The sequence below is a fragment of the Muscardinus avellanarius genome, assembly GCF_963383645.1.
Source record: "Muscardinus avellanarius genome assembly, chromosome: 2".
Lineage (NCBI taxonomy): Eukaryota > Metazoa > Chordata > Mammalia > Rodentia > Gliridae > Muscardinus > Muscardinus avellanarius.
In genome coordinates, this window is record NC_137787.1 from 144,565,821 (window position 1) to 144,584,713 (window position 18,893).

General features: G+C 36.9%; 1 protein-coding gene across 1 annotated transcript in view; it reads right to left on the minus strand.

Moving 5' to 3' along the window:
• LRRC63 (leucine rich repeat containing 63) overlaps positions 1-9,480 on the minus strand; it is a gene marked incomplete at both ends in the record, with an annotated part of 45,056 nt that extends 35,576 nt beyond the window's left edge. The window contains 4 exons of the mRNA XM_080689462.1: positions 686-849; positions 7,653-7,706; positions 8,123-8,779; positions 9,447-9,480. Coding sequence (XP_080545588.1) covers positions 686-849; positions 7,653-7,706; positions 8,123-8,779; positions 9,447-9,480 — 909 coding nt within the window. The remainder of the gene's footprint in view (positions 1-685; positions 850-7,652; positions 7,707-8,122; positions 8,780-9,446) is intronic.
• Positions 9,481-18,893: the final 9,413 nt, after the last annotated feature.

The following is an 18,893-nucleotide window of genomic DNA, read 5'->3' on the forward strand; positions in this document are numbered from 1 at the left end:
TATATGACTATAATGCACCAATTTAAAAATAAATTAATAAAAAAAAGAAAAAAATTATCTTTCCAAGCTGGCTACTATGTTCAACTTTTGTATTACTGTAAAAATTGTCATCACTTTCCAAGTCACTGAAGATTTGAGAGCATTCTAAATTGTTTCTGGTACTAGAAAAAAAAAATGAGATGTGTTGTGCAGGTTTAAAATAATAAAAATTATTTTGTAATAAAATAAAATAAAATAAAATATCTACTTTGCAGAATATTGTAAGTTTTAGGAGTAGCATTTTCTTGGAACATATTAAGTACTTAATAGATGGTAATGCATATTGTTATTATACATAAAAAGCTTCTGCTCAGTGAAAAGCCAGCTTAGCACTAGATTTGACACAGGTCCAAAGAATGCTGATAACTGAAAAATATAATAAATCTGAATCCCACTTCTATTTTCATGCTAAGTAATGCAAAAAGCAGTGTATAGCTTTAGATCTGAGTATCTTTTCAGATTTAGCTGATGGACTAAAGGCAAAATAGGAGAGGTTTAAGGATGAATTCTGGATATGTTCCTGGGAACTCTCTCTTCCAATAGGAAAGATGCCTTCAATACCATGAAATGTTAACCTACCTTAGGAAACCAAAAGTAAAAATAATTTATAACACAGCAGGATACTGTCACAAAAGCATGAGCATACCTTAAGATTAAGTGCATTTCTTCCATGTATTTGGCAGTTGACGATGGCGAGGTTGGTCATGGCCATTATTGTTTCATATTGTGTTGCCGAAACAGTCTTAAAACCTTCCCCACGTAAAATGTATGCATCTGATTCTCTTCTTTTACTTTTACTTTTACTAAAACCTATGAAAAGCAAAACAAAACATGAAACTTAAATGTGTTATTGCTCAAAGTGAAACCCAGAGGTATTATTCATGCTGTGATGCGACTAAGTTCCCATAGGGCTCAGCTGTACACGTCCTCTGGAAGGAGCGTCCCAGATCCTTCCTCCACCCGGTCTTGGTTGATTCTGTTTGCCAAGATAACTGTTGTCTTGTTTAGCTTTTTAAAGTAGTAGGTAGGGTGGGCATGGTGGCACACACCTTTAGTCCTAGTACATGTGAGGCTGATACAGGAGGATCTCAGGCTTGAGGATGGCCTCGGCAAGTAGTAAGACTCTCATCAACCTTGCAAGACCTTATTTTAAAATAAAAACAAGGCCGGGCGTGGTGGCGCACACTTGTAATCCCCACGCTTGGGAGGCGGAGACAGGAGGATCGTGCTGGTTCGGAGCCAGCCCCACTGGCTTAAGAGACCCTGTTTCCAGAAATAAAACAGTACAAAAAAGGTCTGGGAGTGTAGCCCGGAGGTAGAAGGGCTTCCAGGAACCCCAGTACCATCACCAAAAAGAAAAAAAAAATAGTGCTGGGGGTGTAAATCAGAGATAGAATGTGCCTGGGCTTAATCCCCAGTAAAATAAATAAATAAATAAATAAGTAAATAAATAAATAAATAAATAAATAGTAGAAAATAATTTTAGCCTTAAAAAACATATACTCACAGATTTCTTCTTTTCATATACTTTCACTGGTGCATTATAGCCTCATATGATAATGTAGTTCATAGTGATGATGGCATACAGCACACAGCACTTGGTGGGCTTCTTCGTGCCCTCCTCTCTCCTGCTTCCCCATAGAGGGCATTGAGATTGGCTTTGATATCCTCACATATGCATACAATGTCACTGGAAGTGTTTGCTTCACTGATCCTCCCTCTACCCCCCATCTAACCCACCTCTCTGGCCGCGCTGGGGCTGCTTGTCCATTATCTAAAGTCCCTCTTGTTTCCCAATTGCTCCTTAGCTTCCACATATGAGAAAAAACATATGAACTTTTACTTTCTGTGACTGGCTAATCTCACTTAACATAATGTTCTCCTATTCCATCTATTTTCCTGCAAACGACGTAGTTTTGTTCTTTACTTCTGAGTAGAATCCTATTGTGTATATATCCCATAACTCTGTAATCCATTTACAAATTTTGGATAAATAGCCAGGCATGGTGGTGCATGCTTGTAATCCCAGTACTAAGCGTGGGGATTACAAGCGTGCGCCACCACACCTGGCTTATAAACAACCTTTTGATTCATAAAAACAATGAAGGGCATCACAACTCATATATCTCCTTAGAGATGGCCTCACATTTCCCTACCATCAACTTTAAGTATGATTGAAATGCCCTGCAAAATTGAACTCTTTCCTCAGCCAGTAGATTCCTCACAGAAAAGAAAACTACAGCACAACAGCAACAAGGAAAACTCCAGGACCTTGTCAACCAGAGACGATCTAAACTTAAATACTTTAATATGCCCATTCTGGCTTTCACCTTCCATTAAAGATGACCTATACAAATATAAAGCAAAGTACAGCCAGAAACTATTTTGAAATTTTATGAAATATGTTTTATATTCACAGCCATTCTGCTGCACTGCTTGAAGAAATATATTTTACAACCTCAATAATTATGATGGCATTGCTTCAACAAAAAGAAATACAGTAAAGACAGGAAATTATTAAAATCAGAGCAGAGATCAATGAAGTAGAGAAGAAAAATAGAGAAAATCAACAAACCAAAAAACAAAAATTAAACAAGATAGATAAAACACTAGCCAACTTAGTCAAAAGAAAGAGAATCAATCCAAATTATAAAAATAAGAGATTAAAAGGAGATATTACCACTGACAGTGTGGAAATCCAGAGGATTATCAGAAACTAATTTGTAAAACTTTAACAAAATGGGGGGAAGAGGGAAATTCCATAACGTACATGATGTACATTGACAAACATATCAGTAAGCCAAACTTGAGAAGGAGGGAGAGGGGGAAATAGGGCGGGAATTGGGTAAGGGCTAAATTGGGTGTTGTGTACATGTGTGTCTATACTGTCCTGTACTCAACTAAGATGTCTGACTGACTACAATGCAATGATAAAAAATTTAAAAATGGAAAATATAGCAGAAGAAATTGACAAATTTCTAGATAAATACAACCTTCCTAAACTAAGTAAAAAAGATACAGAAAACTTAAACAGACCAATAGTAATCAAAGATTGAAGCAGCAATACAGAGCCTACCATCAAACAAAACTCCAGGACCAGATGGTTTCCTAAGTGAATTTTTTAAAACCTTTTTTTAGAAGAGCTAGTCCCAGTACTCCTCAATCCATTTCATGAAATAGAAAGAAACGGGATTCTTCCAAATACATTCTATGAAGTCAACATCACATTAATACCAAAACCAAATAAAGACATCTCAAGGAAAGAAAACTACAGGAAAACTAAGGAAAGAAACTACATCATTGATGAACTTAGATGCAAAACTGCTAAACAAAACACTAGCAACAAAAACAAATTAGTAATGAAAACAGCATGGCACTGGCACAGAAACAGGCACATAGAGCTGGATAGAGTGCCCAGAAACAGGTCTGCACACTTACAGCCAGTTGATTTTTTTACAACGGGGCAAAAAACATGCACTGGAAAAAAGACAGCCTGTTCAACAAATGCTGCTGGCAAAGCTGGTTAACCATATGCAGAAAAATGGAAATAAATCCCACTTTCTCACCCTGCACAAGAGTCAATTCAAGATGGATCAAAGACTTGGAAATCAGACCAGAGACCTTGCAGCTCCTTGAAGAGGGCATAGGTCCAACACTGCAACACATAGGCACAGATAAACACTTTCTCAACAAGACCCCAAAGGCACAAGAAATTAAAAGGTGGATTAATACATGGGATTCCATTAAACTGAAGAGCTTCTTTATAGTAAAGGAAACTATCAGAAACCTCAACAGAGAGCTGACAAAATGGGAGAAAAATTTTGCCAATTAGTCCTTTGAGAGAGGGCTAATTTCTAAGAATATAGAGAGAACTCAAGAAACTCAGCACTAAGAAAACAACTCAATCCAAAAATGGGCAAATGAACTAAATAGACACAAAATAAGAAATTCAAATGGCCAGAAAATATATGAAAAAAATGTTCAAATCAAAAATATTCTAGCCGGGCGTGGTGGAGCATGCTTGTAATCCCAGCGCTTGGGAGGCTGAGACAGGAGGATCATGCAGGTTCGAAGCCAGCCTCAGCTACTTAGTGAGACTCTCAACAACTTAGTGAGACCCTGTTCCCAAACAAAGTATAAAATAGGTCTGGGAGTGTAGCCCGGACATAGAAAGCCTCTGGGTTTCACCTCCATTACCACACACACACAAAAAAAAATTCAGATGTTTCATTAGCAATCAGAGAGATGCAAATCAAAACTACCCTGAGATTTCACCTAACTCTAACTAGAATGGAAATCATTAAAAGCACAAACAACAACAAATGGCGGGGAGAATGTGGAGAAGTGTAAACTCTAAGACATTGTTGGTGGGACTGAAACCACTAGTGGTTAGTACAACCACTTTGGAAAACAGTATATGGGATCCTCAGAAGAATAGGAACGAACCTTCCATATAATCCAGCAATACCACTTCTGGGTATCTACCCAAAAGAATGGGAACCAAACTACAGAACTAATGCATGTGTATCTATATTCAAAGCCGCACAAACTATTCATTATTGCCAAACTATGGAACCACCTAAGATGTCCATCAACAGATGAATGGATTACAAAACTATGGGATATGTACACAATGGAATTTTACTCACCCATAAAGAAGAACAAAATTACATCATTTACAGGGAAATAGATGGAACTGGAGAACATTATGCTAAGTGAGATTAGGCAGTCACAAAAAGTAAAAAAGCAGATGCTGTCCCAAATATTTTGAAGCTAGGGAGAAAATGGGTCATAGGAGAAACTTTAGATGAAGAAGGAGAAACTATAGATGAGCAAATAAGGCCACCTAACTGAAGGGATGGGAGGGGAGAAGAGGAAAACTCCCTATGTACACGATGGACATTAACAAACATATCAGTACCAATCACTAAGTCAAACATGAGAAGGAGGGAGAGGGAGGGAATGGGGTGGGAATTGGGGAAGGGCTAAATGAGTGATGTGTGCATGTATGTCTCTACCATCTTGTACTCCATTAAGATATATGACTACAATGCACCAATAAAACTTGAAAAGCAAACAAAAAATAAATAAAGTGTCCTAGAAAATCACCCAAAAAAGTTTAGTTTTTAGTTTCTGGAATAAATCCTCTATGCCCATTTTAGATCAAGATATATGAAAGTTAACCCCAGAATAAAGATGCACAAGCTGGGCGTGGTGGCGCACGCTTGTAATCTCCACGCTTGGGAAGTGGAGACAGAAGGATCGTGCAGGTTCGAAGCCAGCCATGCTGGCTTAAGAGACCCTGTTTCCAATTTTAAAAAATATAAAATAGGTCTGGGAGTGTAGCCCGGAGGCAGAAGGGCTTCCAGGAACCCCATTACCACCACCACCAACAACAACAAAACAGAATAAAGATGCACAATGTGATGTAGAGATGCCTTGTACTGAGAAGGAGAATTTCCCCTCCAAAGGAAGGGGAAGGCAGGAAGGAAAGGTCTGTGAATTGAGACCTAACTAAATCTGCAGCCTGTTCTCTAATGACTTAACTTACCTCAGCATCAAAACTCAAGCAGCTGGTTTTAGAGTAGAAAAGAGAGAGAGGTTAGAAATTCCCTAATAGATTGCTGAAAGGTCTGAAAATCCTTAAAATCACCTTAAACTTTCCAAGGAGGGAACTATCAGAGTAGAAGAAACTCAATATAAAGCAGAAATGAGAGTGTGGCTTGGTTAGGCTAGTGAAGTGGAGGAGGAGCGCAGAATTTCACTTGCAACACAGACAGCGAGACAGAACAACTGAGAAGAAATGGGGGCTTAAAAGTCCTCTGGTTGGAGCAGTCTGCTGTGTTTACTCTCCTATGAACACAGCTGTTGAAATATTGTTATACCATTTTTCTTCTCTAGAGTTTTGACTTATTATTAAAATGAAAATCCATGTGAAATTCTTTGGCCTTTTGTTTATTTTCTTAAATGTAGTATTCATAATTATCATGAAATCCCTCTTTGAAACTCTGGGTCAATCATGAAGCTGTTTCTATTGTCTACAGGCTCTTCTATTGGTATTCAGACATTTTATACTGCTTTTTTAGAATGCTTTGTGTGTGGTTTTTTTTTTAACTTAGTGTTGGACTTTGTGGAGGAATGATTTTTAGGAGTCTGGATAATTCTAACAAGTGTTAGGTTTTCTTCAGTTAAACAAAAAGTATCATTTTGATTTATCAAGGATAGGTTCTGAGCTTTATAGTACAGCCCATTTTATTCTGTACTAATGGTTGAACTCAGTGTTGTTCTACCTCCAAACTACACTTTCAGTCCTTTTACTTTTTATTTTGAAACAGTATCTTGCTAAGTTGCTGAGGGTTTCAGTAAATTGATGAGACTGGCCTCAAGCCTTTGATCCACCTGTCTGATTCTCCTAAGGATGAAATTAAAGGCACACACAACCACATCCAACTAGGACTAGTCTATTTTAGTCTTGTCCTTTCCCTAGAACATCATTCTTAGTCCTAAGGCAAAGGTCTTCTTGGTCTTCAAAAGAAAGCTCAGTGTATACAAAAGTCCTACCTTTTCTCAGAATTTCAACTCCTGTATCTTTCTTGTGCAACTGTAAAAATCTGTGCTTAATTCCTTAGCTTCTCATCTGATGTTTGGTGCTATATTTCTCAAGAGTCTTATCATGCACATGTGTACCTTAGAAAAATCAGCCAACATCCTTAAGGGAGTGTTCATAGAGATTCTTAGATTCGTTTCCATGCTTTCCAAGTTTTTACTCATCAAGTCCCAACTCTATTGGCAGCTCAGAAGTCTGACCACAACTTCCTCAACCCACATAAATGACCACTTTCTATTTGTAGTCCATTCTTCTATACCACAAAAAAAAATCAGGAAAAGTTTGCACTACCTCATGAGCTGCCCTTCCTCCAGAGACTGTGACCACTCAAGTCATATCTGTATTGCTTACTTTCTAATGCGTTCAACAGCCACTTTATGTACCTTCCAGCAACTTTAGTTAGTAGTTAATTTTGCCAGGACATTAGTCCAATAGAAGCTACTCAATCATGGATGGACCCAGAAATCATCAGATTATTTTAAAATTGGTATCAGACCACTCTAATACTCAATGCTTGTATGGGTATGTTTTCCTTGCTTATCTTTTTGCTAGTTCTTGGTCATTTTGTCTTCCTCTTTCTGTGACTGATGATTCTAAATTATTTACCATGGACCATATTTATGAGATTGTTGATAGAGATAAATGTGAGGTCTAGAATGGTATAATCTTTTTTAACGATTATTTTCCCTTTGTTTCTGTTAAGTCACTAAGGTCAAAGGACTTAAGACAGTGCCTGTCACATGAAAAGGAGTTAACTCTTATTGCTTGTCTACCTGACCACCCAGATTAAGAATATATCAGCTTTTATATTCTCAACATTAGTACAACATCTAGTTCATGGTCAACACTTTAAAAAAGAGCTACTGAATCAATGGCTTAAGGAATTAAAAATGAGGTGAGTCCTATGTGTGAGCTGCATACATAAACACACAAAATCACAGATATTTTTATAACAGATAATCCTATATATAGTTTCTAAAAGAATAGTAATAAACCTAGCATTTACCTTCAAATATCCTTGGAGCACTTTCTGTCTTTTCATTTTCTAATGCAATCGTTTCTAGAAATAAAAGGGGGGAGACTTTAAGATACTTATGAAACCCATCTATGTGTGTTATGAGCATCATTATAATTGTCCAAAGGCATTCATCAACACTGGATCTACTTCTGGAATTCATGCCTTCTAAATCATGTTCTTTCTCACTGCTCCTTTACATTTGTTTTTCTGATCCTCTGAATTTCCCTGTTGGTTCCCATCTCTAACATATGAAGGAAGCACCCAGTTTGGCCTTGGCAGATCTGCAAGGTCAGGACTGCTGTTACCGCCCTCCAGCCCAGGTGCAAGGTAAACGTAAATGGTGATTATATCTTTCTATCCTGAAAACCCAGGGGAGGGAAGCCATTTGCTTGCATTTCTCCTCTCCCTACTTCTCTAATTGACCTCATTGTTATACACATTTTCTGACTATCACTTACCTATAATGGACTGTCTTCGAGGTTTTCTTGGTAAAATTGGAGGTGGTAAGGATATAGAACTTGCAAACTGACTAATAGTGAGTACGATTTTACTAACGACTGAGACACTGTGTGGGAAACGGCCAGAATTATATCTATTTAATTTAGAAGCTGTAGGGCCTGGTAGAGGACTTGGAAATGTTTCACTTAAATCTCTCACAGAGATCTGATCAGGGTGAGATTGGTCCTCAGAAAACACTTTCTTGATTTTCGCACCAGTGGTTGAGCTAGAAGCATTTACACTTTCTGAGAAATTTGAAGAAAGAATTAAAATTTCTTCTAATTTTGTTTGAATAGAATTCTTTTCTACTCTGTGCAATTCTTTTTCGAACTTTCTTGAACTTTTTTGTTTGTTTCTTTCTTTCCTAAAAACTCGAGTAGAAATTGGTCGATAAATTGGGAGTTTTTTGGGGCCAGCAGTAGGTTGTGGAAAAGGCACAGAGATATTTTCAGATGCTGAAATAGCATTAGCTTCTTGTACATGATAGGTGCCTTGGGCATCCTGGACAGGTGCTTCTGACCAATCTTTTGAGACAAATTCAAGAAAACTAGTTTTATCTCTTTCAATTTTATCTTGGGTGCGCTTTACATGGAGTGGCTCAATTTCACCAGTCTTTGCTAAACAAGAAAAAAAAAAAAAAAGTTAGGTTACATTTAAGAAGATTACAAAGATAAAACTACTAATGTCTTAGCAGTTGTAATTTTTTTAATCCACTCAACCTTTTCTCACCTTCTAAAAATGTTTCCAATTATAGTTGGGCATGGTAGCCCATGTCTATAATCCCAGCATTTGGGAGGCAGAAGGATCACGGTTCACAAACAACCTCTACTCAGTGAGGCCCTTTGCCACTCAGTGAAACCCTGTTTTAAAATAAAGACTAAAGGGCTGGGCATGGTGGTGCACGCTTGTAATCCCAGCACTTGGGTGGCAGAGACACGAGGATCACACAGGTTCAAAGATAGCCGAGCTGGCTTAAGAGACCCTGTTTCCAAATTTAAAAAGTATAAAAAATAGGTCTTAGAGTATAGCCCTGAGGTAGAAGGGTTTCCAGGAACCCCAGTACCACCAAAAAAATAAATAAAATAAAGAGTAATAAAAAATAGGAAGATGGCGACCAAGAAAAGCAGCATTTACAAGCCCTGCTAACGCTCAATCTCTATTGCCACAAAATCAGCACTTTTCATAGCCAGAAAACACTATCAGAAGAGAAATAAAAAATGTAAACACAAGAGAAAGAGAAAAAGAAGACTAGAAGAACAACCAGAGACCAGAAAAGAAACTAACCCGCATTGCGGCAGCAGAGCTGCACCGGCGCCATCTTCCCTCACAGCACCAGGCTCCAGAGAGGAAAGGTAAACAAGGAGCTAAAGTGAGCAGCTGCAGATCATTCAGATATAATTCAGCACTTCTTTCAGTGCAAAGAACGTCTAAAAATCCCAGTGGCCAAGCTCAAGGAGCTCAAAACCAGAAAAGAAATATCCCACCCTCACGGCCAAGGGCATGGCAGCGGTGCTACATTACCAGCAGCGGTGGCAAGTTTACCACACCCGTGACAGCTCCAGATCAGCAAGCACAATAACCATAAGTGAAATTGTGGCCTCTCAAGGAGAAATCCAGGCACTGCACCTCTAGGGTCTTGCACAGCTTTGATAATCTCCCTGGGTCTGAGATTCTGCAGTCCAACCCAGTGAAGGAGTAGCAGTGGCAAAGATACCACACCCTAGTCGCAGCTCCCCATGGGAAAACTCCCAGCCTGGCACCCCCACAGTCTCACACAGCCTCGATTAACTCCCTGGGTCTGAGACTTTGCAATACAATCCAGTAAAGGAGTAGTGGTGGCTGAGATTACCACAAACTCGAGATCCAGAGGACCCTAAGTGAAGTCATGGTGACCCAGGGAAGAACCCAGAGAAGGCACAATCTTCTGAAATCATAGGAAAAAGGAACAATGAAAGGGAAATGAATGCCCACAGTCCCATAATATCAGAGCCCAATAACACAGAAATTCAGAGATCTCCAGAAGATCAAATCAGGAATATAACTGTAGAAACAATACAGGACTTTTTAAATAAATTTAGAGAGAGTCTAAAAGAAATAAAGGGTGCAATCATTGAAGTAAAGGCATCAATTCAAAATATAAACAATCAGTTAGACCACATGGAGAATAGAATTTCACACGTAGAAGATGATCACTCCAAAAACTAACGCATAATTTATAATGTAGAGAAAAAAATCAGACAGCAATCTGACATTGAAGAAATATGGGCCCATTTTAAGAGAGATAACCTAAGAATAATTGGAATAGAGGAGGGAAAAGAAGGTGAAACCAAAGGGATCATTAATCTCTTCAAATAAATAATAGCAGAAAATTTTCCAAACATAGAGCAAGAAGTCGGTCCAGGAAACTTACAGAACTCCCTTTAGACAGAATTAGAGAAAAGGTTCCTCATGTCACATAATTGTCAAAATGACCAATGTGGAAGCCATGCAGAGAATCTTAAAGGCAACAAAAACAAAAGGCCATATGACATTCAGAGGCAAAGCAATTAGAATCACTCCAGACTTCCCAAACCAAGTCATGAAAGCCAGAAGGGCTTGGAGTAACATATTCCAAACTCTGAAAGAAAACAACTTCCAGTCAGAAGTTTCCTACCCAGCAAAACTTTCTATCAAATTAGAAGGGGAAATAAGAAGCTTCCATGACAAACAGAAACTGAAGGAATTTATGTCTTCAAAACCAGCACTAGAAAAAATACTCAAGGAGATTAACTACAAAGAAGAAATAGGTAATATACACCAGAACCAGAGAAACAAGATTTTCCATCCAGCAGACAACTAAGCAAAGAAGAATAAACAGTATTTCAAACAGGAATAAAATCTTAACATGTTAGGAATTAAACGTTATCTCTCAATAATCACAATGAATGTAAATGGCCTCAATTCCCCAATAAAAGACATAAAGTGGCAAAATGGGTTAAAAACCAGAATCCATCCATCTGCTGCTTACAAGAAACACACTTTATAAGTAAATATAGTAACAAACTCAAGGTAAAGGGCTGGAGCAAGGTAATTCATGTTAAGTAGACATCCTAACAAATGTGAAGTAGTATTTCACTATAGTTTTTACTTGTATTTCCTTAATGATTAGTTAAATTATGATAATGATGAGTGATATTCATGTGTTTATTGGTCATATAAAGATCTTTGAAGATTCATTATCTATTTTAGTCTTTTACCTATTTCTAAATTGTGTTGTTTGCTTTTATTGTTGCTAATTTTTAGGATTTCTATTTTGAATATTAATATACCTTCAGATATTGCATTTGGAAATATTTTATCCCATTCTATCAGTAACTTTTAATTATGTTTACATTGTCTTTGGATGTACAATTTTTTTATTTTTATGAAGTTTGTTTATTCTTTTGTTGTGTGTGCCTTTGGAATCATATCCAAGAAATCACTGCCAATTTCAATGTTGTGAAGTTTTATGACCCAGGTTTTTTTCTAAAAGTTTATAGTCTTAGGATTTAAATTTAGGTCTTTTATCTATTTTGAGTTAATATTTGTATATGGTGTTAGGTAAGGGTCCAATTTTATTATTTTTCATGTAATTATTATTTTTCAACAATATTTAGTGAAAAGACAATTATTTCCTTCACTAAATGTTCTTGGAAACCTTGTCAAAAATAACTTGACCATATATGGAAGAATTTATTTCTAGGCTTTTTATTTTACTCCACTCTTTTATATATCTGCCTTTATAGAAGTACTACACTGTTTCGATTATTGTAGCTTTATAAGGTTTGAAATCAGAAAATGTACATCTTCTAGCTGTGTTCTTTTTTGAGATTGTTTTGGGTGTTTAGAGTTCATATTTCTTGTTAGGATAGATTTTTTTCTGAAAAATAATAAATAAATAAATAAACAAATTAATTAATTAATTAAAAAATAGGGCTGGGGTATAGCTTGGAGGTAGAATACCCCTAGGTTCCATCAGTACCACAAATAAATAAATAAATAAATAATTATTTTTAAAAATGTTTTTAATTGTATTTACTCAGCAGCCAAGACTTTTGTTGAGCTGTTTGGGATCAAGTTTGAATGAACAACTGGAGAAGTAGAAAGGCTAAATTGTATTAGATTTAGTGAGGCTAGGGAGCTACTCTTATAAGAACAAAATTAATGGAGTTAAGAGTAGGGCAGCCAGGCATGGTGGCGCACGCTTGTAATCCCCGTGCTTGGGAGGCTGAGACAGGAGGATCACACAGGTTCAAAGCCAGCCTCAGCTGGCTTAAGAGACCCTGTTTAAAAAAAAAAAAAAAAAAAAATATATATATATATATATATATATATATATATATATATATATGTCTGGGAGTGTATCCTAGAGGTAGAAGGCCCCTGGGTTCCATCCCAGTACCACCAAAAAAAAAAAAAAAGAGTAGGGTATAAATCAGGCGTGGTAGCTCATACTTAAAATCCCAGTTCTTAGGAGGCTGAGATAGGAGGATTACAGATTCAAGCCCAGCCTCAGTAATTCACTGAGAGCCTGTCTCAAAATAAAAACTAAAACTAGGTTGGGGGTGGGTAGCAGCTGGGGGATAGAATGCCCCTGAGTTCAATCCTCAGTACCACCAAAGGGGGAAAAAAAGAGTACGACATAAGGGGAGGTGTTTGAGCAGTTGCCATAAACCATGGCGATATTAATTAATAAAGTGATTTTGATGAAGTTTTGCTATTTCATCATCAGCCTTCCCTCACTTGAATGTTTTGAGCTAAGATTTAAATTTCTTTTCAATGCCAGATTAGGGAAAAAACGTGAACAGGAGAACATTTCTCAACACTGGCTACAGGTGCCAAGAGTTTATTTAGGCTACAACAATAATTTTTTCTCTTAGTTCCAGAAGTGCTGAGCCTATATTCATAGACACCTCATCACATCGAATATGCCTTTTCTTTCCTGTGTGACAGAATGTTAAATGACATTTGTTTGTCTCAGCTGAGTGTGGTGAGGACCTTTACATTTTAGTGAGCGGGTAAATAGATTCATTACGGTAAAACCTGTCCGGAGATTGTCAGAACAATTCCTCCTCCTGCACCTGCACCTGTAGGTTATATGTAAGACATGGGTAGAAACTGGCTTCAGAGAGAGGCTTTCCTGGACAGAGCTATTCAGCAATGCTTCCCTGATCTTCCCCTCTTCTTGATCCCCGTCTCAACCGAAGTGAGGGGGACTTGCGGGGGAGCAGTTACGGGAAGCAGGAGTGCAAGTCACAGGACGAAATAACATCTCTCTCCCACCTGCCCATGCCCCATGCTTTCCACTGATGGAGCAACAGAAATGGACTAGTCTATCCAATGCTGTTTCCAGCTGGAATGAGGTAAGGGAATCCTTGACAATCCTTGATCTGTAGGTCTTGGCATCTCAGGAGGCGCAGGGTTAACACCAGATTCTCACAAGACTCACAAGAACTTTTTTTTTTAAGGGGGGGTACTGGAAATTGAATCCAGGGCCATTCTACCTTGGCTCTACACCCCCAGTTATTTTTAAATTTTTAAAACAAGGCCTCACTGAGTTGCTGAGGCTGGCCTTGAGCCTGCGATCCTCCCATGTCAATGGCCTCCCACGTGTTGAGATTAAAGGTGTGTGCCTCTGCGCACAGCTCCCATGAATTCTGTGTGTGTGTGTGTGTGTGTGTGTGTGTGTGTGTGTGTGTGTGAGACTAGGGATTGAACATTCTACCTCCAAGCTATATCCCCAGCCATATTTTATTTTTATTTTAAAATAAGGTCTTACTGAGGCTATCCTTGAACTTGTGTCCCAGCCTCGCAAGTACTGGGATTACAGGCATGTGCCACCACACACAGCTTCACATGAACTCTTAACTCATTAAGATCTTTAGTCTTTCCACTTCCAGACCCACCAAGGAGGACCCAGGAGCTATCACATGTCCAGATTGAACTGGGAGAAGGAAAAAGCTGTGATTGCGCGTTAGATGGGAGTATTACATTAGACTGGAATAGAAGTTTAATAAATGAGACAGGCTGGTAGACAAAACTTAGGAGAAAAGAGATGAATGTCATATGAGTTTGAAGAGCGTAGTATGAGAAGAATGGGGCTTGCTTTCTGTTTATATGAAACTAATTCAAGTGAGTTCATTCAATAAAATTGTCACAGAAAAATCTTCAACTTCAGTTTCTCCCTCTTTTATGTTAAAGCAAAACACAGGAACACAACAAACCTTTGATAAATATCCAGAACTCCTTCCAACCCCCCCCCCATATTTACCTTCCCTTCAATAACAAACTGAAGTCATTTACATTCAGTGGTTGGACTTCCCCTCCTCACATTTCTGTTGTTCACTGTGTCACTTTATTTCCTCTGCAACTTTTTAGTAACTTAATAGACTTAATTTTTAAAAGTTTTAGGATACAGATATATTAGGCAAGGTAGTAATAGTCACTACATACCCCACCCCTAAACACAGTTTCACCTATTAACATTTTATTTATTTTTTATGTCTATGGTTTATTATAGCCAAAGGAGACAAAGCATAATCAGAAAAATGCAACGGCACCTAAGCACAGCTTGCAAAAAACTAGGTTCCAGCCACCAGGAATCCATTAGAGTCAAACTGATTCACTTAATTTCTCTAGCAACTTGTGTGATAACACATGTAAAATGTTGTCTACCTCGGAAATTAGAGGCTTACAGCTTGTATTTGTGAAGACTTTTTTTAAATGGCTTGCCATGTAGATAGGCTATGCCTAGCACTTACCAAAATTCCAGGCTCCCACAAGAATACCAGGTATATATCATAAACCAAATAGTTTATATAAACAATGTAGGTATAGTGAACCCCTCTTATTAGGAAATGATGGAAGCCCTCCCAAAATCTATATTTCCGTATACCAACCAAGAGTTACCCTTATAAGCAGTCTTTCCTAAGGTTGGCAATCTCAGACCTACTATGTTAACTCTTTTCTGGGCCATCTGCACAAACTAATGCACTGGTTTCTAATGTATTACTAACTGATGGACTATAGAAAAATCAACTTTCATGTGCCTCAATTTTTTTTATCTATAAAATAAGGCTACTAGTAGTACTTCTATAGAGTTCTTATAAGGATAGCTTAATAAAAATAATATATAGAAATCTAGGGTGCTGGTACTGGCCTATTAACATTTTACATTATTACAATGAAAGAATTACTGTTGATACATTATTAATCAGTGCATAGTTTACATTAGGATCCATTCTTTGTGTTGCACAGTTCTAATGTTATGCACCTATCATTACAGTCTCATACCAAAAACAAATTACCACTCCCCAAAGCAACTGTGCTTCATGAACTATTTATCCTTTCCTCTCTTCCTAAAATGTTGACCATCTTTGTTTCCAACTCTCCCCCATGGTTTTGCCTTTTCCAAAATGTTGTATTATTAAAATTACACAATATGTAGCATTTGCAGACTATCTTCTTTGCTTGGCAATATTCAGTTAATTTTTTTTTTCTGTGTCTTTACATGGCTTGATACCGCATATCTTTTTAGCACCAAGTAATATTACATTTTCTGGAGGTATCACAGTATGTTTATCCATTCTATTAAACTGCTTCCAGTTTGGGGAGATTAGGAATAAAACTGATATAACCATACACTTGCAGGTTTTTGTGTGGCCATAAGTTTTTATCTCCACTGGATAAATACTTAGGAGTACAACTGCTGCACTGCTGGTTAGAAAGTGGCTAGCCTTTTACAAAACTACCAAGCATCTTCAACACTGGCTGTACCATTTAGCATTTTTTACCAGCAATGAATGACAGTTCCTGTTGCTATTGTCCAGCATTTGCTGTTGTCGATGTTTGGGATTTTAGTCATTCTAATAGGTCAGCTATGGCATCTCATTTAAGTTCTCAATTCTTTGATGACATATGCTGTTGAGTATTGTATCATCTGCTTCCTTTCATCTGGCTATCTTTGGTGACGTGTCTGTTTGGGTCTTTTGTTCATTGTAAAACCTCAGTCTTTTTTATTTTTGAGTTTAAGAGTCCTTGCTCTAATTTGGACAGAAATATTTTATAAGATATGTGTTTTGCAGACATTTTCTCCCAGTATGTGGCTTGTCCACACATCAGAAGATTAATAACAACAATAATAATGATAATAATAATAATAATAATAATTGTTATTATTATTAATTTGTTGAAAAGACTATCTTTTCGCCGGGTGTGTGGCACACACTTGTAATCCCAGCATTCGGGAGGCTGAGACAGGAGGACTGTGGTTCACAGACAGCCTCAGCTACTTAGTGAGGCCCTTTGCAACTCAATGACTGTTTCAAAATAAAGAAAAAAAAATAGGGCAGGGGCTGTAGTTTGGAGGTAGAATGCCCCTGTACCATAAAAAAAAAAAAAAAAAATGAAAGACTATCTTTTCTTCATTGAATTGCCTTTGCTCCTTTGTCAAAAGTCATTTAAGTCTATTTCTGGGCTCTCTATTCTTACCTATTTGACTACTCTTTTGCCAGTACAATATTGTCTTAATTACTGTGACTTTATTACTACAGAGTCTTAAGTTGGGTATAGAGAATCTTCCTACTTCCTTCTATTCTTTAGTATCATATTGGCCATTGTAAGTTTTTTTTTGCCTTTTTATATAAACTATAAACTCATTTTGTAATATGCACAAAGTAACTCTTTTGAATTTTGATTGGAATTGCATTGAATCTATAGAGCAAGTTAAAAAGAATAAAATGTTAACAATATTGAATATTCCTGTTCATGAACATGGGATATCTCTCCATTTATTTAGATCTTGTTTGATTTCCTTTTTCATAATTTTGTAGTTTTCTTCATGCAGCTCCTGTACATCTGACTTATGTCTAAATATGTCAGTTTGGGGAATTAATGTAAATTTTAGTGTTTTAAATTTCAAATTCGAATTACTTATTGCTGGTATATAAGAGAACAGCTAATTTTGTATAGTAACCTTGTATCTTTGTATCATCTTGCTATAACTGCTTATTACTTTTAAGAGTTGTTTTGCTGATTCTTTTGGATTTTTTACATACACTACCATGTCCTCTGTGAACAAAGTTAGATTTTTCTTTTCTTCTCAATCTGTACATTTTTTATTTCATTTTCTTATCTTACTGCATTACTTAGAAGTTCCCAATACAATGCTGAAAAGCGGTGGTAAGAGAGGACCTCTCTTTCTTTCTTTCTTTCTTTCTTTCTTTCTTTCTTTCTTCCTTTCTTTTTCTTTATTTTTTTTTCAGTGTTAGGGATTGAACCCAAGGTCTTATACATGCTAGACAAGTTCTGTATCACCGAGGAGATCGCCTACTTATTTATTTAAAACAGGGTCTCTTCCAAGTGCTGAAAGTCTTGCTAAGTTGCTGAGCCTGGTCTTAAACCCGAGATCCTCCTGTCTCAGCCTCCCAATACTGAGATTACAGGCATGCATCATGATGCCCCACTTGCTTGTCATAGATTTCAATGTTTTATTTTCACTTTCATTTAGCTCAAAATATTTTAAAATAACTTCTGTGACTTCTTTTTGGATGTTGTTTAATCTCTAAATATTCTGGGATTTCTACCTATCATTTTATTAGTGATTTTTAGTTCAACTTCATTGTATTCTGAGAGCATACTTTTATGTCACTGACTATACATGTAAAATTGATAACTGGATGCTATTATCTTCCAACAAACATTTGTTAAGTTATGGTTATGAGTGAGTATCCTTAACAATTGTGATTCTGAGCTATGCAAGGCAAAGTATTTGTATAAAAATATATGAAGGTTAATATGCATAGCTGATTAATACACATACCTGCATATGTTTTCTTCTTATATAAAGACAGCTTAGGGAGTTTTGGAGGTAACGGTCTTCGAAGAAGTTGTGGCTGTTGTTGCATTTTAATCAATAATAAGTGTTTTTTCATAACTGTTGATTAAATGAGAATTGAAAAGTTCTGAGCATGTTTGACTTGTTACTAAGATTTATTAGAATTTAGACTACACTTTAATGAAAATCATTCTGTGCTACTACTACACTGAATCCAAGCAGAGTTTCTTCATAAAAGAAAAGAGGAGCCAGGCGTGGTGATGCACACTTGTAATCCCAGTACTTGGGACTCTGAGACAGGAGGATCCAGGTTTTGGGCCAGCCAGAACTATTTAGTGAAGCCTCTGCAACTTAATAAGACTCTGTTTCAAAATAAAGAATAAAAAAAATAGGACTAGTATAGTTCAGAGGTAGAATGGCCTGGGGTCAATCCCCAGTTCCATAAATAAATAAATAAATAAATAAATAAATAAATTAATTAAAATAGGCCTCCAGGTATAGCTCATAGGTAGAATGCTCCTGGGTTCAATTCCCAGTGCCACAAAAAATAGAAAAAAAATAAATAAAAGCAAAAATTGGGGGGTTATAGTAATGCAGCATTTTAAAATATGTATACTATAACTAATCAAGACCATTCTAATATTGCCCATGTTAGATCAAAATTCAATATGTCCATACTATTTCAGCCAGAAACTGGTGATTTTCCTCTGAACTGTAGAATTTGCATTTCTTATACTACCTCCAAAATATTACCACTATAAATTAGAGAATTCTGGGTCAAAAGATGTGGAAGGCCCCACCATTATACAAGCCTCTGGAGAAACCATTTTTAACTACTCACAAATAACTTATTTTCTTTCTGTGATGATTTGTTGTGA